Below are 22,007 nucleotides of genomic sequence, written 5' to 3'. Positions count from 1 at the left end.
TTCCAGATCGAGGGCCAAGAATATAAACTGCAGATACTGACAGCACAGCAATAGCTCCTACAGGAGTGTAGCTGGACTTGAGACTTGCCTATAGTCGCATTTCCATTCAAGTGAAAGGCAGATAAAATAAAAATAGTTGAAAAATTATTTCTAAAAAAAAAATATGTAGGAGAGGAGGTAATTCGCGAGCATCAACTAGCAGCTGCCCTTACGAAGCTGGGGTGGCCAGTGGGCCCCACGCAAAGGGAATCAAGAAAAAGGCGGATCCGCCAGGCCCAAATGGCAACGTGCAGCAATCCACAGGATCCCCAGACCCCTCAACTCTCCCAAAGTGGACCGTCCCCTCGCAACCCGGATCCGGAACCCCGTTTGGTTGTCCCCGCCCGTCAGGGGCTGCCAAGGACACCTGCATCCTTTCGGCTGGAGTAAGGCAAGCTCTTCCCCTCCTCTAGCCGCCCTCCTCTTCCTCTAACCGGGGGACCCGTGATCGGGACCCCTAATCCATCTCTGCAGTTCCCAACCCAGTCGCCGGCCTCTCACCGCCTCTTGCCTCCTCCTTCGCCGCCGCTCGGGTTACCACAGACGCTGCGAGCCGCGCCCCGCCCACTTGGAGCTGGGCAGATGATTGGCGGAAAGGCAGCTTCTTAGCAACTAGCCCCGCCCCTGCCGCCCCGCCGGGAGCCTGGAACCCGCCTTGAGCTCCTTTCCCTGGGCTTTCCCATAGGCATCTAAGAATATTCCTTTACAGAGTTGCAAAGTGCTAAAAGTTGGCTTCCCAACTCAGAATGAAGGAACCAAGCTTGTGCGTCCGATGGGCATTGACATTCTGAAAAACAAGGATAAGAAGCTGTAGCGGCGCCTGTAAGTGGACCGGAGCAGGCGCGACTTGGCCACCTCCCGCCGAAAAGCAAGGAAGGACCGCTGCGACACGAGGAAAAAAGCCCCTCGTTCTCCGCTAAGCGCTATCCTTCACTGGTTCCCAGGGTTCTCCCGCTTGCTACCCGGCCGCTCCGTGCATCTTTCCCCCAGGCGTCAGGAACTGCTCCCTCATGGCGGAGGTGAAGGTGAAGGTGCAGCCGCCCGACGCGGATCCGGTCGAAATAGAAAACAGGTAAACCAAACAGGGAAACCAGTGAGACTCCGGCTTGGGACTCCATCAGGCGGCCAGCATTTGGGCAGCCGGACCCCTTCACCCGGATCCCTCGGGAGTGGCCGTATCGGGTTGGGTGAGCACGCGGGAAAACGATTGCGAGATTCTGGATCCACTTCTAACCTCCCATCCTGGGAGAGCAGAACTCAAGAAGTTCAAAATGGGCTTGACAGCTTGCAACTTTGTGTAGCTGACTCGCTTTGCCCTGATACTTTTGGGGAAGTTGTGATGATGCGCTGCCTTCCTACTTTGACGTGATCATTGCTTTGAGAGGAGACCCTTGGCTTTCCTTCCCTTTAGAACACTTGTGAATGCTTGTTCTGATCCAGGATCGCTCTTGTCACGAAGGGAACGTCTATGTCAAAACGTTTAGGCGGAGTTAGGGCGCAGTTGGTGATTACGAAGCAACATTAAGTCAGGTAGTTTCAGTGCAGTATTGAACTCAAGACTTTTAGGATACCCAAAGCCTCTGCCAGTTTTATTTTTATTTGTTTATTTGTTTGTTTGTTTTTGAGACGGAGTCTCGCTCTGTTTCCAGGCTGGAGTGCAGTGGCAGGATCTCGGCTCACTGTAAGCTCCGCCTCCCTGCAACGTCCGCCTCCTGGGTTCAAGCGATTCCCCTGCCTTAGCCTCCCGAGTAGCTGGGACTACAGGCGCGCACCACCACGCCCAGCTAATTTTTTGTAGTTTAGTAGAGACGGTGTTTCACCATGTTGTCCAGGATGGTCTCGATCTCCTGACCTCGTGATCCGCCCGCCTCGGCCTTCCAAAGTGCTGGGATTACAGGCGTGAGCCACCACCGCCTTTTATATTTTTTACCGAGGCACTGCCACTCTTAGATTATCACGTACTTTTAAAAGACGTAACTTTCTCAAACTGTTAGGAATAATAATTTGTTGATGTTGACTAGATGAAGATTTTGACCTACTTTGTTTGGTAGATATAATTCCCAAAACAGGCCCCATTTTGGTGAATTGTCATAAATTTTGGCTTCCCACCAGAAACGTCTGCATTTGCCTCCTGCTTGCAGATTTATGGCTTAACTTTGTCATACTTATTACACCTGAGAAAATTGAAGTCTCAGCTTTAATATTATTTCTGTGATTTCATTAGACTTTTGCTCTAATTTAAAGTTATTAGTGAGGAAAAGAAATATTCTTCTTAAATAACAATAATACTGTAATCATGTATTTAGAAATCATCTTCTTCAGTGTCTAAAATGCTTTGATCCAAAACCATCGCAGAAACCCAGATTGTCTTCCAAATGTGAAAAAGGCACAATTTCAAACTATTTTACTTGTGTTTTTACCCCTACTGTCTCTTGAAACAGGTAACCATGAAGGATAACATTAATACCCTTGTTTCTAGGATTATAGAATTATGTCACCAGTTCCCTCATGGAATCACAGACCAAGTAATTCAGAATGAAATGCCTCATATAGAGGCCCAGCAGCGGGCAGTAGCCATCAATAGGTTGTTGTCTATGGTAAGGTGAATCTAACTATTTTGCATAATTACTGATATGCTGATTATCATTGGTTTTTATTATGTAGTTGTGATGGTTAATTTCATGTCAACTTGACTAAGATACAGGATTCCTGGATATCTAGTTAAACATTTTATTGGAGTGTCTGTGAGGGTGTTTCTGGAAGAGGTTAGCATTTTGAATTGGTGAACCCAGTAAAGTAGATGTGGGTCCAGTGTGGGTGAGCATCATCCAATCCATTCAGGGCCTAAATAGAACAAAGTGGCAGAAGAAGATTGAATTCACTCTTTGAATTCAATCTTGATCTGGGCTATGGATCTTGTGCCCTCAGCACTCCTGGTTCTCAGACCTTCAGACTTGGACTGGCATCTACACCCTGAGCTCTCTGCTCTCAGCCCTTTGATCTCCAACACTAACTTTCCTGGGTCTCCAGCTAGCAGAGGGCAGATTATGGGACTCCTCAGCCTCCATAATCACAGAGCAAATACCTTCTGAGGAATCTTTCGAGAGAGATGTATCCTATTGGTTCTGTTTCTCTGGAGAACCCTAATACAGCAGTCATAAAACGAGAAAGTATGTTAGGTTTGACTGATAAGACTCTAAACCAGGAAATACCTCAAACTGCCTGAATTGAAAAAAGAAACAATTATGCATTATAAGACAAATGAAATAAATGTATTATGTTATAACTGTTATATTATTAATTGCCACTGCCATACATAGGTCTAGTCTGTTCTCACCTTCTGTTCACTTCCTACTACTGGTGTTGGACCATTTCCTATAAAATATACCACCCCCTTCCAACCCCCGATTTTTCTATGAGTTGTCACAGAGCCCAGTCATCAGGGTTTCATTCTCCACATTGTCACTGAGCATTTCAGGAGCAAGAATGAGTCCAGTTGAATGAAGAATGCTGGGCCTTGGGGAGGAAGTGCAGCCTTAGGCCCCGGTGATATCACAATGAAATATATCATTGAAGCTATTCTCTAACTGTCCCGAAACAAACAAACAATCAAGACTGTCTAAAAATCCCCTAGTGGTGCCGGATGCTCTAAATGTCTCCTTACTTTCCCTCATCATTAAAACATACTTTTCCTGAGAGCATTTCAGTTTGGCTTTAGTAGCAGTTAGGTTAAAGAGTTCTACGCCAAGGCGTCATGTGAATGACTGATTTGTTTTTTAAGTCCACTAGCCTTATTGGATCTCCAAGTGCTCTGGATGTGAAGATTTGGGTCAGATGAATCTTTTCTTAAACCTTTCCCATCAATTTTCTAGCTCAGGAGTTCGCAAACTTTTTCTATAAAGTGCCAGAGAGTATATGTTGTAGGCTTTGTGAGCCATATGATTTCTTTCACAACTACTCTGTCATTTTAGCAAGCAGCAGCCATGGATGATGATACATAAACAAATGGCTACAGCCATGTTCCAGCAAAACTTTAGTTATAAAAACAAGCTGTGGAGCAGATTGCTGACCCCTGTTCTAGCCCAAGGACAAAGGAATGTTGCTGATTTCTAGTTATTTCACTGTGGCGAAGGTCTTCAGCTCTAGGAAGCATAGAGGAAGGGATTCTGGGAGGTTGTAGCAGTGGAAAAATTCCTTTTTTCCTCTGATCGCCCTTTCAGCTCTTTCCTTCTGACTGAAAATCATCTTCAGCACCTCTGTTTTACCACCTCTGCCACCACCCACCCACTGCGAGTCCTATTGGCTATAGGTTGTATGTAGGCAGTAGTAGAGCTACCAAAGGATATTAAGAAATGAAGTGATAATTAATAAATCATGTAGTGTTTCTGATTTTAGCTCTTAAAAACAGTTCTTAAATTTGCTCTTCACACCCCCTCCATTTCTGTCCCTGGTACCGAACTATGTTCAGGCTCATGGCTTTTACCTCGACAGCTGCAGTAGCATCTTAACTGGCTTCCATGACTCCATCGGTCTCAGAGAAGCCAGCCTGATTTGGGATAACAGTCGTGAGCCACTGCCCCTTGCCCCCGATCCGTCTTAAATGCAGGTCTGACCAAGGCACTCTACCGCCTACAATTTGTTTATACTGGAGATTCAAGTTCAAACTCCTGGGTTTACCACACTGAGTCCCTGCATTGCTCACCAGCCTCATCTCCACCACTGTACCTCAAAAGTTAGGTTTCAGGAGGAACAGACTGTTTTTGGTTTCCTGCCACATCATGCTGTTTCACGCCTCGGGACTCATGTTGTTCCCCCTGCTTAGAAGGTTCTTCTTACTCTTTACAGATGACTAACTCTTTATTCTTTAAGACTCGGCTCTGCCATTGTCTCTAGGAAGTCACTGAACTGCCCCCTACCCCCAGGTTGGGCCACAGCCTGTTCTCCGAGTACCCAACCTGAGAGTTCAGGGTGGCTTTACTTACCTCTATCTTAATGCCAACCAGATGGGTACTGAAGTCAGCTGTGTGTTTCTCTTTTAGAATTCATGTTGTTCCCCCAAACACCTATCATAACACCTGGCACAGTACAAGTATTCAGTAAATATTCATAAGCTGGATAAATGACCAAATAGAGCCTCTGGATTGGGCCTTGTAGTCCTACTTTGCCACTTCATGGGGTCAGGGAACAGAGGGAGTAGGTCACCGTTCATTCAGTATGTAAATCCATTTCCAAGTCATGTCTGTTTTAAAACAAGGGAATGGGCCGGGCACAGTGGCTCATGCCAGTAATCCCAGCACTTTGGGAGGCTGAGGCAGGCCGATCACTTGAGGCCAGGAGTTCGAGACCAGCCTGGCCAACATGGCATAACCCTGTCTCTACTAAAAGACAAAAATCAGCCTGGCATGGTGGCATACACCTGTAATCCTACCTACTTGGGTGGCTGAGGCACGAGAATCGCATGAACCCAGGAGGCAGAGGTTGCAGTGAGCCAAGATCGTGCCACGGCACACCAGCCTGGATGACAGAGTGAGACTCTGTCTCTAAATAAATAAATAAATAAAACAAGGGAATGGCCTTTCTCTCAACTATGGCTTTCCAGTACTGCCAGAGCCTAGTGCTATAACTATCTGGGTTCTCTTAAGTTCGGACCCAAGGAAATTCAGGAGCATGACAGACATACTTTATTTTACTTCTGAATTGCTGTGAAAAAACAATACTACTCTAGTCCTTTTATTCATTGGCTGACATCAGTAAATGTCACTATTAACTTTTTTTGTTTTTTTTGTTTGTTTTTTTTTTTTCCAAGATGGAGTCTTGCTCTGTCACCCAGGCTGGAGTGTAGTGGTGCGATCTCAGCTCAGCCTCCCAAGTAGCTGGGATTACAGGCACTTGCCACTGCACCGGGGTAATTTTTGTATTTTTAGTAGAGACAGGGTTTCGCCATGTTAGCCAGGCTGATCTCGAACTCCTGACCTCAAATGATCCACCCGCCTCGGTCTCCCAAAGTGCTGGGATTACAGGTGTAAGCCACCATGCCCAGCCATTAACTTTATAAATTTTATTTTTCACTGTGCAACAGAATATGCCTATTTAGTCTTTATTTAAACTTTTTATTTATATAAATTATATTTTTACTGTATTTATTTTATATATGTAATTTGGATTTATTTGATTTTGAATATAGATTTTTATTCTCAAGCTGCTTTTTAAAAATTCTTTATGCAGGCCGGGCGCGGTGGCTCACGCCTGTAATCCCTGCACTTTGGGAGGCCGAGGCGGGCGGATCACGAGGTCAGGAGATCGAGACCATCCTGGCTAACACGGTGAAACCCCGTCTCTACTAAAATACAAAAAATTAGCCGGGCGCGGTGGCGGGCGCCTGTAGTCCCAGCTACTCGGGAGGCTGAGGCAGGAGAATGGCGCGAACCCGGGAGGCGGAGCTTGCAGTGAGCCGAGATGGTGCCACTGCACTCCAGCCTGGGCGACAGAGTGAAGACTCCGCCTCAAAAAAAAAAAAAAAAAAAAATTCTTTATGCATTGGTCATATAACCAAGCCAAGATCTAGCATACAGGAAATTGTTAGTATTGATATTTTGAAAAATTTTGAGATTAAAGAGCAGGTTTTGAAAAATTAAGAATGTTAAATAATGTATCAACATTTGTCATTTGACATATCTCCAAAATAATTGACTCCTGTTTTCTACTGTCTTAAAAACTAGGGTCAGTTGGATCTCTTAAGGAGCAATACAGGCCTTTTATATAGAATAAAGGACTCTCAGAATGCTGGGTAAGTACTAGTTTTTTTAATTTTAAGAAAATTTTTATTATTGCAAAAGTAATGTATGTGTTGGGAATAAAGCTAATACAAAATTACATAAACCTGTCCTGTGTATCATCCCCACCTCCTATGATATATTACATTTCCCAGAGGTAGCTGCTCTTAATAATTTAGTATATATCCTTTCTTCTAGCTATATATAAATACACATAGATGATTATATATTTATATATAATCTTTCTTTTTTTTTTTTTTTAACAAAAATGGAATCATGCTATCCATTCTGTTTTGCAACTTGTTTTTTTCACTTACTATATCTTGGACATCTTTTCATGTTGGTACACACAGCTCTGTCTCATTCTTTTTAAGGTAAGCCTTTCTTTTGGTAAATATGTCACTGTGGTGACCTTGTCTGTTAATTTTAAGTAGTGATGTAGATTATTAGATTATCCTGTAGTCTTTACCTTATTAATTTTACTTTATTCCCCTGCAGTAAAATGAAGGGGTCAGATAACCAAGAAAAACTAGTATATCAAATCATAGAGGATGCAGGAAATAAAGGTAAGCATGTGAAGGATGAAGCAGAAAAAAACATTGTCTTTGGAGCTTAATATAGGGACCCAGATCTCAGCTTCCCAGGGTAGAGCTCGGTGAACAGAGTATGCTGAGGAAGGGAATAGAACATACAAATATAACATGCATGTGCCTGAAGGACACCCAAGAGTAAGGCCATTGTTGCCTTGAAAGAGACAAGAACTAGAGGGCTATGGCCAGGGATGGAAAAAGACTTCTGAATTCTGAGTCACATGAATGTATTATCTATTCAAAATAAATCACATTTAAGTTTTTTTTAAAAAAATCTGTACCTTCTAGCTATATGACCATGGACAAGTTACTTAAACTTTGTAAGCTTCAGTTTCTTCATCTTACCTATAAATTGTGGATGCTGACACCTCTCGTTTTTGCAAGGACCAAAAGGAAAGCCGGTGTCGTGTAGCAGTGTCTTAATGGATGTCCCTCTGCACTATAGTTCCTCTTCTACCCCCCTTGAAGAACTGTATCTAGATTGCAATCCTCAATTACAATAATTTAGGATCTATTTGAGTCATTGATAGTAGCTTGAAAAATTGAGATGTAATCTGAAATTATATAACTAATTCTTATATTTATTAAAATTAACATTTTTTAAAATAGTCCTATGAGAAGGCCATTCTGCATATTTTTTTAATCTTCCTGTCTCATTATGCCACTACATTGGGAAGAAAATAAAGCAAAATGTTTACATACATTCCCTTTCCATATATAACACTTATTTCCTTCTTTGAAAAAGAAATCATTGCTTCTCACACAGGGCTTTTAGCAGCTATAAGAACCCTAGGCTTCCTTTTTCCATCTCACAAATACAATGTTGTATAAATAATGGATTACGTGCATGCAGACACTCATCTAAAGAGTGTTTTTGTCCCACTTGAGGATGGCAGTTGACCTTGACCCAAATTTAAGTTTGTATTTCACATTTACAATCTAAAATGAAAATATCAGAAAACAGAATTAAGGGTACGGATGATATAAGTTAATTCTGTTGCATCCATGATTCTTCCTTCCATTATAAAAATGTCCTTTTCATAATTTTTGTTTGTTTGTTTTTTGAGACGGAGTCTCGCTCTGTTGCCCAGACTGGAGTGCAATGGCGTGACCTTGGCTCACTGCAACCTCCGCCTCCCGGGTTCAAACAATTCTCGTGCCTCAGCCTCCCAAGTAGCTAGGAGTACAGGTGCACGCCACCAGGCCCCACTAATTATTTTTGCATTTTTAATAGGGACAGAGTTTCACCATGTTGGCCAGGCTGGTCTCAAACTCCTGAGCTCAAGTGATCCACCTGCCTCCGCCTCCCTAATTGCTGGGATTACAGGCATGAGCCACTGTGCCCGGCCCTTTCCATAAAATTTTTAAAAGTGTGCCACACTGGGATTCCAAGAAATTTCTGGTTAGAAATTATAAATCATTATAATAATAATAAATCTTATAAAGCATTAGACTTATTTATTGTTTGGCATACTTTTGCTACTTTAGCCAAGGTTCTTACCTCTAAGTCATTTCATTTTTACCGTTAGCTTTATACTGCTAGCTTTGGAATGAGATACGAGTTAGAGGAATAAAATTAAAAATCCATGAAAACATAGCTCAACTTATTTTACTTTACTTTCTCATAGGAATATGGAGCAGAGATATCCGCTATAAAAGTAATTTGCCATTAACAGAAATCAACAAAATCCTGAAGAATTTGGAAAGTAAAAAGCTTATCAAAGCTGTTAAGTCTGTGGCAGTGAGTAGTCCTTTCCTCAAATATCCACTTACATATGTTGCTTCAAGTTTGAATTCTTGAAGTTATGTCATGATTTAGAACAGCTGGTCCAAAAAGACTTAAAAATTTAGCTCATGTTGGATTGGTTTGGAGATACTGCTTAGACTTGTCCCTACACAGTTGGTTCTTGGTGTCTCACCCACCCAAAGATCTAAAACTACTTTACTGTCTTCAGTGAAGAATCTTTGGAACTGTGAACATTTTTCCTAGATTTTATGGTATATAGGATAATTTACTTTATCCCAACATACTAACTTTCTCATTCAACAAAGAGTATTTTCTGTGTGCCAGACACTGTTCTGAGTGCTTGGGATACATTAATGAACAAGTCGTAGAAAGATTCCTGCCTTGGTGGAGCTTCTCTTCTAGTACACGTGTGTTTTTCCTGCTCCTCATCCTGTCCCACTCTCGCTCCAGAGCTTGCTCCCTCAGGGACATCTGCCCCTAATCTCACTGATTTAGACATCAGAGGAGCTGAGATTCCCCTAGAATAAAGTTTGCTTCAATACACATTTCATAAGAATTAAAGCTATAATTCAAATTTTATAATTTCCAAGCTGTTAAGTCTGTGGCAGTGAGTAGACCTTTCCTCAAATATCCACTTACATATGTTGCTTCAAGTTTTTATTTTTGAATAAAACAAGAATTATAAGAACTGTAACATCAGTTATAAGAATTTGATGCTTATTAGTGATTTTATTTATCAAATATTTATGCTGTACCACTTCTCATTTAGAATAACATTTCCCTTCCACATTGTTTAATGGATAATTTCAAATATATATAAAGGTAGAAAAAATCATATAATAAATCCCTGTGTATCCATCACCTAGCCTCATTTTGCCAGTCTTCCTTCTACATCTTTATGTTTAATAACAGCTTTGCTGAAATATAATTCATCATTCATACCACAGAATTCATTCATCCTTTTAAAGTGTAAAATCTTTGGATTTACAGTCACTGGTTTTTACTATAATCTTAGAGTTGTGCAACTATCACCGCTGTCCTAATTTTAGAACATTTTCGTCACCCCCAAATGTGACCACTAGTATTTATTTCCCAGCCTCTCTTTCCACAGTCTCTAACAACGAATAGTTTATTTTCTGTCTTTATTATAGATTTGCCTATTCTGGACAGTTCCTATGAATGGAATAATAGAATATGTAGTCTTTTATGTATGACTACTTTGACTTAGCGTGATGTTTTCAAGGTTTATCCATATTGTACTTCATTCCTTCTTATTGCCAATTAAAATTCCATTGTACAGATGTATATCACCGTTTGTTCGTTCATCCGTTGCTTAACTTCTGTGTCCTTTTAAGGGTTAAAATAATCTTAGATCTAAGTGTAAAGTGCAAAACTATAAAACTTTTAGAAGAAAACACAGAAAATCTACATGACCTTGGCTTTATTAATGAATTGTTGGACTACAACTCCAATAGTAGTCTATGAAAGAAAATGTTGATAAGTTGGAGTTTATCAAAATTTTTTTGAAAACCTCGGCTTTGCAAGACATTGCTAAGAGAATGAAAGGACAAGTTACATACTAAAAGATATTTGCAAATCACATATTTGATAAAGCACTTGTCTCCCAAATATACAAAGAACTCCCAACATTCAACAATAAGAAAACAACACTTTGGGAGCCCAAGGCAGGTGGATCAGCTGAGGTCAGGAGTTCAAGACCAGCCTGACCAACATGGTGAAACCCTGTCTCTACTAAAAATACAAAATCATCCAGGCGTGGTGGCACGTGTCTGTAATCCCAGCTACTTGGGAGGCTGAGGCAGGAGAATTGCTTGAACCCAGGAGGCAGAGGTTGCAGTGAGCCGAGATTGCACCACTGCACTCCAGCCTGGGCAACAAAAGCAAAACTCCTTCTCAAAACAAACAAACAAACAAAAAACAAAGAAAACAAATAATACAACTAAAAATGAGCAAAAGATCTGAACCTCACCAAAGAAGATACACAGATGGCAGATAAGCATATGAAAAGATGCTCTACATTATTTTTCATTAGAGAACTGCAAATTAAAATAAAATTTAGTGTAGTAAGATGCCTCTACATACCTATTAGAATAGCTGAAACCTAAAAATTGGTAATACCATATGCTGACAAGATACAAACCAAGACGAACACTCATACATTGCTAAGAATGCAAAATGGTACAGTCCCTTTGTAAAAAAGCTGGGCAGTTTTTTACAAAACTAAACACAGCTTTACCACATTGTCCAAAGGTCAAGCTCTTAAGTATTTACCCAACTGATTTGAAAACTTATGTCCACATAACTACATGAATATTTATAGCAGCTTTATTTGCAATCAGCAGCTTTATTCATAATCAAAAGCAACCAAGGTATTGTTCAATAGGTGAATGGATAAACAAACCAGAATATTATTCAGTTATAAAAAGAAATAAGCTATCATGAAAAGATATGAGTAAGGCCGGGCGCGGTGGCTCACGCCTGTAATCCCTGCATTTTGGGAGGCCGAGGCGGGCGGATCACGAGGTCAGGAGATCGAGACCATCCTGGCTAACACGGTGAAACCCCGTCTCTACTAAAATACAAAAAATTAGCCGGGCGCGGTGGCGGGCGCCTGTAGTCCCAGCTACTCCGGAGGCTGAGGCAGGAGAATGGCGCGAACCCGGGAGGCGGAGCTTGCAGTGAGCCGAGATGGTGCCACTGCACTCCAGCCTGGGCGACAGAGTGAAGACTCCGCCTCAAAAAAAAAAAAAAAAAAAGAAAAGATATGAGTAAATCTTAAATGCATATTGCTAAGTAAAAGAAGCCAGTCCAAAAAGGCTACATACTGTATGATTACAACTATATGACATACTGGAAAAGCAAAACTATACAGACTAAAAAGATCAGGGGTGAGGGCAGGGATGGTGGGGAAAGTTGAATAGGTGAAGCACGAGAAATATTTTTAGGGTGGTGAAATTATTTTGTATGACAGAAGCATTAACCAAATTAACCCAAGCTTTGCTGTCCAAAGTTTTTATTAGGGTTTCATTATACAGGCATGATTGATTGAATTATTGCTCATGTGAGTGAATTCAATCTCCAGCTCCTCTCCCCTCCCAAGAGATTGGACTGATGTCACGTGGCCCAAAGCCCCAACCCTCTAATCATGTGGTTGGTCTTTCCAGCATGGACACCTCCTATCCTGAAACAATTTAGGGTCCCATCAGGAGTCACTTTGTTAACATAAACCCAGGTGTGATCTAAGGGATTCACCATGAATAACAAGGCCTGTTGGGAAATTCCAAAGATGTAGAAGTTACTTCCTAGAAAAAAAGACATAGTCTAGCCAAATTTTTTTTTTTTTTTTTTTTTTTGAGACATGGTCTGGCTCTGTCACCCAGACTGGAGTGCAGTAGCATGATCACAGGTCACTGCAGCATCAATCTTCTAGGCTTAAGCCATCCTCCCACCACAGCCTTCCAAGTAGCTGGGACTATAGGCACATGCCACCATGCTCAGCTCATTTTTGTATTTTTGTAGAGACAGCGTTTTACTATGTTGTCCAGGCCTGTCTTGAACTCCTAGACTTAAATATCTACTCACCTCAGACTCCCAAAGCGCTGGGATTACAGGCATAAGCCACCATGCCTGGCCCAAATTCTTCATGTTTACGACCCAGTGAAATTTGGGTTCCTCAGTGTTGGAGTGAGCAGTTACAGACAAACAAGGGAAGTTAGAATGATCCATGTAGCAATGGATTAGACTTGAAAACATCAGTATGGACTCTTGTGTAATTTAATATAAATAATATAGATGGTTAATTTAGAAATATTGAGTATAGCTATATGTATATATACAAGGGTTAATATGCACACATAAGTCTTGTGCTGCCAACTGAGAAGGCCTAGAAGTGATGACATCCCGATGGCAATGAACACATCTAGTGCCCAAGTCTTGGTTTCTAATACTATCATGCAATAAAATGAACATACTGAAAATGCTCCTGACGCTGGGCGCGGTGGTTCATGCCTGTAATCCCAGCACTTTGGGAGGCCAATGCAGGTGGACCACCTGAGGTCAGGAATGAAACCAGCTTGACCAACATGGTGAAACCCCATTTCTACCCCATTTTTGTAAAAATACAAAAAATTGGCTGGGCATGGTGACAGGCGCCTGTAATCTCAGCTACTCAGGAGGCTGAGATAGGAGAATCACTTGAACCTGGCTCCAGCCTGGGCAATGAGAGCGAAACTCTGTCTCAAAAAAAAAAAAAAAAAAAAGGAAATGCTCTTGACATCTTGTAGTCCTAGAAAGTAAGAAAATGCTAAAATAGCTGGACACGGTGGCTCACGCCTGTAATCTCAGCACTTTGGGAGGCCGAGGCAGGAGGATCACGAGGTCAAGAGATCGAGACCATCCTGGCCAACATGATGAAACCCCATCTCTACTAAAAATACAAAAATTAGCTGGGCATGGTGGCGCGTGCATGTAATCCCAGCTACTTGGGAGGCTGAGGCAGAAGAATCACTCGAACCCAGGAAGCAGAGGTTGCAGTGAATGGAGATTGCACTACTGCACTCCAGCCTGGGCGACAGAGCAAGACCTGTCTCAAAAAAGAAAAAAAAAAGAAAGTGCTAAAATACACACACACACACACACACACACACACACAAACACAACGATGGGAGCATATCAAAGGGATACAGGAACCAAGTGAAAAGCTTCCAATGCCCAAAGCATTCCAAAGCTTCCAATATGGGAATAACAACGAAGTATTTGAATGTAACTCAAAGTATAAGAAAAATACTCATGAGTCCACAGTGATAGAAATATGGTGTTTGAGAAATTGTCACAACTAAAAGAAGCCTGAGTGAGATGACTAAATGTAGTATGATGTCCTGGATGGAATCCTGGAGCAGAAAAGGAACATTAGGACTAATAAAATCTGAATAAAGTACGGCATTTAGTTAGTAATGATTTATGAATATTAGTTCATTAATTGTGACAAGTGTACCACACTAATCCAAGACGTTAAAAATAGGTGAGACAATGTGGAGCATATAGGAGCTCTGTGTACTATCCTTGCAATAATTCTGTACGTCTTAAACTGTTCCAAAATATAGGTGTTTTTCTTTTCGTTTTTGGAAATTGTTATAAACACATGAACTGTGCATGTTCTTTCCTAGGCCTCAAAAAAGAAGGTGTACATGCTCTATAACCTGCAGCCGGACCGGTCTGTGACTGGCGGAGCCTGGTATAGTGACCAGGATTTTGAATCTGAGTTTGTAGAGGTGCTGAACCAACAGTGTTTTAAATTCCTACAATCCAAGGTGAGGTATGATTGAAGAAACATCACCGCAAACCCTCTTGTAAAAAGTTTTTCATAGAGAATTTTAATCTATCATATTTTATAGGAATTAAAAACCTGAAATTGGTAATTTTTACTAAACTAAATATGTTCTGCTGTTGGTTTCAGTATAAAGTGTATTCAGAAAACACACCAATATTCTTGCTTAGATTTCTTATGTTTCAATCCTTATAGGCAGAAACTGCACGAGAAAGCAAACAAAACCCAATGATACAAAGAAATAGTTCATTTGCCTCATCACATGAAGTGTGGAAATATATCTGTGAATTGGGAATCAGTAAGGTCAGAGCTGAATTTCATCTTATTTTTTAAAACATATTCTTCATCACATACAGTATATTCCAAACATGTATTTGACCCAGACTGTTTTTTGGGGGATGATAGCTACGAACATTCTCCAGAATCCACTTTGGGAAAATACTGTCCTGTATCTTAAGCAAAGGCAGTCGCTGCCATTGGGCATTGTCTGAACTGACACTAAGCTTGGGACACTGATGCTTTTTAAATTTTTTTTGGAAATAGGGTCTCATTTTGTTGCCCAGGCTGGTTTTAAACTATTGGACACAAGTGATCCTCCTGCGTTGGCCTCCCAAAGTGCCACTGTACCTTAGCCTTTTGAAATTCTTTTTTTTAAGGACACTGATGCTTTTCACAGTGAAGAAGTGGCCATTTGGACATTTCATTTTAATTTCCTGGGCCTCAGATTTCTCATTTATAAAAACTAGGAACTGGCCGGGCGCGGTGGCTCAAGCCTGTAATCCCAGCACTTTGGGAGGCCGAGACGGGCGGATCACGAGGTCAGGAGATCGAGACCATCCTGGCTGACACGGTGAAACCCCGTCTCTACTTTAAAAATACAAAAAAACTAGCCGGGCGAGGTGGCGGGCGCCTGTACTCCCAGCTACTCGAGAGGCTGAGGCAGGAGAATGGCGTGAACCCAGGAGGCGGAGCTTGCAGTGAGCTGAGATCCGGCCACTGCACTCCAGCCTGGGCGGCAGAGCGAGACTCCGTCTCAAAAAAAAAAATAAAAATAAAAAAATAAAAACTAGGAACTTGGACTATTTGATGTTTAAAGTGCCTTTCTGCTCAAGCATTTTATAAATCTCCAATAAATTCCTGCTAAAGAAATGCTACTTTTTTATAAGATTTCTAGATTTTACTTAAGAAGTAAAAAATACCAGAAAGTGTCAAACTCAGCATGCGCTTAGAGTTCTGTCCCTGGCATTTCAGTGGTTTGTGCTAACTTGGACTATTGTTCCTCCTTTTTGTGCTTCAGATTACTCCACCCCAGCATAATGTTTCTCCCATTTCACAGAAGAATTGTGACCCTTTACTGTTTTATTTATTTATTTGAGATGGAGTTTGGCTCTTGTTGCCCAGGCTGGAGTGCAGTGGTGTGATCTCAGCTCACTGCAACCTCCGCCTCCCATGTTCAAGCCATTCTCTTGCCTCAGCCTCCCGAGTAGGTGGGATTACAAATGCCCGCCACCACACCTAGCTAATTTTTGTATTTTTAGTAAAGATGGGGTTTTGCCACGTTGGCTAGGCTGCTCTCAAACTGCTGACCTCAGGTGATCCACCTGCCTCGGCCTCCCAAAGTGCTGGGATTACAGGCGTGAGCCACCGCGCCCAGCAACTGTTTACTGTTTTAACACCCTCCAAGTGGATATCTCCCTGTCCTATTTGTGTCCTTTCTGATGTATCCCTTTTTTAGGTAGAGTTATCCATGGAGGACATTGAAACCATCCTGAATACACTCATTTATGATGGAAAAGTGGAGATGACGATCATCGCTGCAAAAGAAGGCACAGTTGGCAGTGTAGACGGACACATGAAACTGTACAGGGCAGTCAGTCCAATCATCCCTCCCACGGGTTTGGTCCGGGCACCCTGTGGACTCTGCCCGGTGAGTTACAGTGGCTTCACTTTACACTTGACTGCCCCTGGGTGCAAGTGCCACATTAAGAAACAGAGCAAGCACACCCCAGTTTTCTCAGACTCTTAGGGTTGACCAAGAGCTATTCAAACCTCTATGAAACCTTGATGAACAGACCTTTAATGAACAAATCATTGCTTTACATTCTTTTTTTTTTTTTTTTGAGATGGAGTCTCACTCTATCGCCTAGGCTGGAGTGCAGTGGCACGATCTTGACTCACTGCAACCTCCACCTCCCAAGTTCAAGCGGCTCTCCTGCCTCAGCCTCCCGAGTATCTGGGATTACAGGCACCCGCCACCATGCCCAACTAATTTTTTGTGTTTTTAGTGGAGATGGGGTTTCACCATATTGGCCAGACTGGTCTTGAACTCCTGACCTCAGGTGATCCCCTCGGCCTCCCAAAGTGCTGAGATTACAGGCATGTGCCACCATATCCAGCCTCCTGCTTTACATTCTTTCTTGGAATAACCACATTAAGGATATTTGCGTTTTCTGCTCTTGGCCTTGAAATGGACACTTTTTGATGAGGGCTAATCATTTCACCTAAATAGGGCAGAAAATGAGATTTGTTGAGAACCTACCTTGGGCCAGGTGTGTCCTTGATGATTTCCATAGGTGGTCTCATTTAATCTTCCTTACCTTCTTGAAGCTCGTGGTGTTACTTCCCCTTAAAAGTGAGGGAGCTTAGGCTTAGGAAGACCTAGGGGCCTATAGCTTAGAAGTAACTGGGATTCAAACCCAGAGATCATGTCTTTCCCCTGCAGCATGCCCCAGCACTCCTCCTTCATTCGTTCCCAAATTTTATAAGTGCCAACTCTATGCTCTAGTCACTAAGGATACAAGAGAAAGTATAAGACACTGTTCCAGTCCTCATGGCATTTATAGTCATGAGCCTGCGTGTGTTTTATTTCATTATATCAGCCTTTGTCTATATGCCTAAGCTCTCTATGCCCTGGTTTCAATCTGTAGACAAAAGGCTAACATATTAGAAATTCTATTTTGCACCCTTCACAAAAAGGTAGCTAAACATGAAACATTCGGTTAATCAAAATCAAGTCATTCATATGTATAGGTCTCCCTGCCTGTTTTCCTGTGTTACCTGGTGATGACCTTTTGCCCAGCAGACAGGTGAGCATGGTCATCTTAATGCCACAGTAAAAGGCCTCTCTACTACTCCTAACTTGATGATCACAAAGCGGGCCCTATTATAGTATGCTCGTTTTTTTTTTTGGTTTGTTTTTTTTTTGCAGAGATGGAGTCTCGCTCTGTCACCCAAGCTGGAGTGCAGTGGCGTGATCTTGGCTCACTACAACCTCCGCCTCCCGGGTTCAAGCAGTTCTCCTGCCTCACCCTCCTGACTAGCTGGGATTACAGGCGCCTGCCACCACGCTTCGCTAATTTTTGTATTCTTAGTAGATACTGATGGGGTTTCACCATGTTGGCCAGGATGGTCTTGATCTCTTGACCTTGTGATCTGCCCACCTTGGCCTCCCAATGTACTGGGATTACAGGCATGAGCCACCATGCCCGGCCATAGTATGTTCTTAAATACAGTCCTAATCCCTTTCAGTTTGCAAGTTTTGTTTTTGCCGGGCGCAGTGGCTGAAGCCTGTAATCCTAGCACTTTGGGAGGCCGAGACGGGCGGATCACGAGGTCAGGAGATCGAGACCATCCTGGCTAACACGGTGAAACCCCGCCTCTACTAAAAAATACAAAAAAAAGCTAGCTGGGTGAGGTGGCGCGCGCCTGTAGTCCCAGCTACTGGGGAGGCTGAGGCAGGAGAATGGCGTAAACCCGGGAGGCGGAGCTTGCAGTGAGCTGAGATCCAGCCACTGCACTCCAGCCTGGGTGACAGAGCGAGACTCCGTCTCAAAAAAAAAAAAAAAAAAGTTTTGTTTTTAATCTTGCTTTAAATAAGTGGTTGGGTCTTAGATATTTTAAAACTTTAATTTGAGTATATTTTTTTTTCTTTTTTAAAGGTTTTTGATGACTGCCATGAAGGTGGTGAGATTTCACCATCTAACTGTATTTACATGACAGAGTGGCTCGAATTTTAATAGAGAGCTATGAACTTAATGGACATTTTGCAAATGAAGTTACTTTGGGAGCAGGTAATTTAATTCATGATGGAACATCAAATCTCCTTGAAAGCAAACTTCATAATAATGGATATAGACTTGCTGCTATGAAAACATATTTTTTTATTTATGAAGACTAAATTTATATTAGTAAAATAGCCAGTAGAATATGAAAGAAATAAGGTTAGTAGTGAAATTCATTCTTCAAGAAATAAAACACTGAAACTCTGGAGGACCACATCTTTCAAGACGCCTGATGGGCCAAAGAAAAAGATGCTAACATACCCATATTTACCAAGTACTATGATAAGGGCTAGAGTATAAAAATGTTCTTTTTAAAGTTATTTATTAAGTTCTTCATTGGAAGTTTTTTCATATCTGGTTCACTACCACCATTTCTGTTTTCTGCTTTCTCAGTGGTTTCATTGAAAAGAAATTAGAAGTGGTTAAAGGCAGGAATAGCAAAGGAGTATATGCAAACTTGGGGTATGACTGGGGGAGAGTGGAACATGCCTGTTCCACACACTATTCCTTTTTATATCAGAAATGTTCTTTTAGGAGACTATGCTACCATACTTACTTCAAACCCAATGACTACTGTCAAGGATATATTTTCAGTACATAAATATTATCATTTTCATCCTAAAGAGAATATTTTCACTGTTCCTTCTTTCTTAAAGTCTTATGTTTCACTCTGTAACTCAAATGTATTCTTTCTTAGAATTTACCCTAGATTCTTATTTAATGTCTTCAGTAGACTGAATGTTGTGTGTGCCCCCAAAATTCTAATGTTGAAATCTTATTTCCAATGTGATAGTATTTGGAGGTGAGGCCTTTGGGAAGTGATAGGTCAGGAGAGTAAGAGCCCTCATGAATGGGATTAGTGCCCTTATAAAAAGAGACCCAGAGAGCTCCATCACCCCTTCTGCCACGTGAAATGGAGAAGACAGCCATCTACAAATGAGGAAGTGGGTCCTCACCAGAAAACACATCTGTAAGCACCTTGATCTTGGACTTGCCAGCCTCCAGAATTATGAGAAATAAATTTCTATTGTTGATAAACCAGTCTATGGTATTCTGTTCTAGCATTAACTAAAACTAAAAATACTCCATGCCCTCCATTCACACTTTATTTTGAGGGAGGGGATAACATTCTTTTCTTACTCTGTTTTAGATTTATTTCCCTTCCTTACTCTGTTCTAAAAATCATGGTGAGATATGTCTACGCAGAAAGCCATAATTGTCCTCAGTTCTAATAGCACTTTCAGTTCCTATCGTCAGCCACATAGAAAACACTAGGTTATTTGATGTATTGTTGCACAGAAGTTGACTGTAGGGCTTTTTAGAATTTTAGCTTCATATTTTCACTTTGTAGCTCCAGTTAGAAGTTTCTATATCTAAGCCAAAAACATGGGACCCAATGGAAAGGAATTCAAGCTCTGCTAGTACTGACGATTGGGTTCTAACACCAGTTTGGAGATACTCTAAGTAGACATCAGAAGAGTTATTTTAAGATAAATGGTATCAGTAAAATAAAATTCAGCTCAGTAACCAATTTTTGTCCAATACATTCTTTGGCCAGCTCTACAAATTAGCATTTGATGACACTAGCTCTTTGTAACAAAAATTATTTCAAGTATTTGATATATATACCTATATAACTCCCATCTTCCAGTAATTCGCCAAAATGACGAACACAAAGGGAAAGAGGAGTGGCACCCAATATATGTTCTCTAGGACTTTTAGAAAACATGCAATTGTTCCTTTGGCCATGTATATGCGAATCTATAAGAAAGGTGATATTGAAGACATCAAAGGAATGGGTACTGTTCAAAAAGGAATGCCCCACAGGTGTTACCATGGCAAAACTGGAAGAGTCTACAATGTTCACCAGCATGCTGTTCGCACTATTGTAAACAAGCAAGGGCAAGATTCTTGCCAAGAGAATTAATGCGTGTGTTGAGCACATTAAGCACTCTAAGAGCCGAGACAGCTTCCTGAAACGTGTGAAGGAAAATGATCAGAAGAAAGAAGCCCAAGAGAAAGATACCTGGGTTCGCCGGGCACAGTGGCTCACGCCTGTAGTCCCAGCACTTTGGGAGGCTGAGGCAGGCGGATCATGAGGTCAGGAGATGGAGACCATCCTGGCCAACATGGTGAAAACCTGTGTCTACTAAAAATACAAAAATTATCTGGGCATGGTGGCACGCGCCTGTAGTCCCAACTACTCGGAAGGCTGAGGCAGGAGAATCACTTGAACCTGGGAGGCAGAGGTTGCAGTAAGCTGAGATCACGCCCCTGCACTCCAGCCTGGTGACAGAGCAAGACTCCGTCTCCAGAAAAAAATAGAAAGTTACCTGGGTTCAACTGAAGCGCCAGCCTGCTCCACCCAGAGAAGCACACTTTGTGAGAACCAATAGGAAGGAACCTGAGCTGCTGGAACCTATTCCCTATGAATTCATGGCATAATAGGTGTTAATAAAAGACCTCTGGACTGTAAAAAATACATATATACACATACATATATACACACACATACATATATATATACATATACATATATAGATATATGAAGGATTTGGGAACCTGGAACTACAGACGGTTTCTCTTCTACCCTCAGTGAGAGTTGGAATGGTAAGAACAATGTCTGTCCTTCCTGGGACTTAGCCTATCAAAAAGGCACTAGTTTTATATAGTAAGAAAAATGAACTTGGAAGAGAGCTAGAAATGAGAAGAAACCAGCTTATGTTTTTTGGTTTTTTTTTGTTTTTGTTTTTTTTGAGACGGAGTCTTGCTCTGTCGCCCAGGCTGGAGTGCAGTGGCGCAATCTCGGCTCACTGCAAGCTCCGCCTCCCGGGTTCACGCCATTCTCCTGCCTCAGCCTCCCGAGTAGCTGGGACTACAGGCGCCCGCCACTGCGCCAGGCTAATTTTTTTCTATTTTTAGTAGAGACGGGGTTTCACCATGGTCTCGATCTCCTGACCTTGTGATCCGCCCGCCTCGGCCTCCCAAAGTGCTGGGATTACAGGCGTGAGCCACCGCGCCCGGCCAGCTTATGTTTTAAATATAGGCTTTGTCTTATGTCTCTATAGCTAAAGATTGGTTTTTAGAGCTTAACATTCAATGTGCAAAACAAAAGTATTCCTTACCTCACCAATAAAGAGAACCTGCAAACTTTTTTCTCATGGCATGTTTTTAATTCTGAAAATTAACTTTAGGAGATAAGAGACTATTTAAAAATACAGCACCTCTGATGAATAGTTAAATGGATCATTTATCCTACAGGGATAAACCGTAACCAAAACTAATTGTGGGGCTCTAGACTCCTGACAGCACCAAAAACTCAAGTTGCATATGAAGTCCTAATACTTAGAGTTGATTTCCATTCAGTATTCGGTATTTTGCTCACCTAAGAATAGATACTCCCCAGAGTGTACAGAGGCCCCTGTATATTCAATGGTAACCACAAAGAAT

General features: G+C 41.8%; 2 protein-coding genes and 1 pseudogene across 8 annotated transcripts in view; 2 read left to right on the top strand and 1 right to left on the bottom strand.

Moving 5' to 3' along the window:
- Window positions 1-580, bottom strand: part of DZANK1 (double zinc ribbon and ankyrin repeat domains 1) — a 99,144-nt gene extending 98,564 nt beyond the window's left edge. For all 6 annotated transcript variants that reach the window (XM_077951128.1, XM_077951131.1, XM_077951130.1 and 3 more), the window contains exon 1: window positions 541-580. The gene's annotated coding sequence lies outside the window, so the exon portion shown is untranslated. The remainder of the gene's footprint in view (window positions 1-540) is intronic.
- A 367-nt stretch (window positions 581-947) lies between these two features.
- POLR3F (RNA polymerase III subunit F) lies at window positions 948-19,595 on the top strand. Of its 2 annotated transcripts, none has more exons than XM_077948204.1 (9): window positions 948-1,111; window positions 2,481-2,636; window positions 6,759-6,826; window positions 7,311-7,378; window positions 9,031-9,143; window positions 14,336-14,479; window positions 14,692-14,799; window positions 16,232-16,423; window positions 18,435-19,595. In XM_077948204.1, exons 2-9 carry the CDS (start codon window positions 2,487-2,489, stop codon window positions 18,510-18,512), a joined length of 921 nt encoding a protein of 306 aa, XP_077804330.1. In that variant the 5' UTR covers window positions 948-1,111; window positions 2,481-2,486; the 3' UTR covers window positions 18,513-19,595.
- A 485-nt stretch (window positions 19,596-20,080) lies between these two features.
- LOC700271 (large ribosomal subunit protein eL21-like) lies at window positions 20,081-21,153 on the top strand (annotated as a pseudogene).
- Window positions 21,154-22,007: the final 854 nt, after the last annotated feature.

This window comes from Macaca mulatta, chromosome 10 (assembly GCF_049350105.2).
Source record: "Macaca mulatta isolate MMU2019108-1 chromosome 10, T2T-MMU8v2.0, whole genome shotgun sequence".
Lineage (NCBI taxonomy): Eukaryota > Metazoa > Chordata > Mammalia > Primates > Cercopithecidae > Macaca > Macaca mulatta.
The sequence above is the reverse complement of the archived record's forward strand: the minus strand, read 5'-3'. Positions and strand labels throughout refer to the sequence as shown.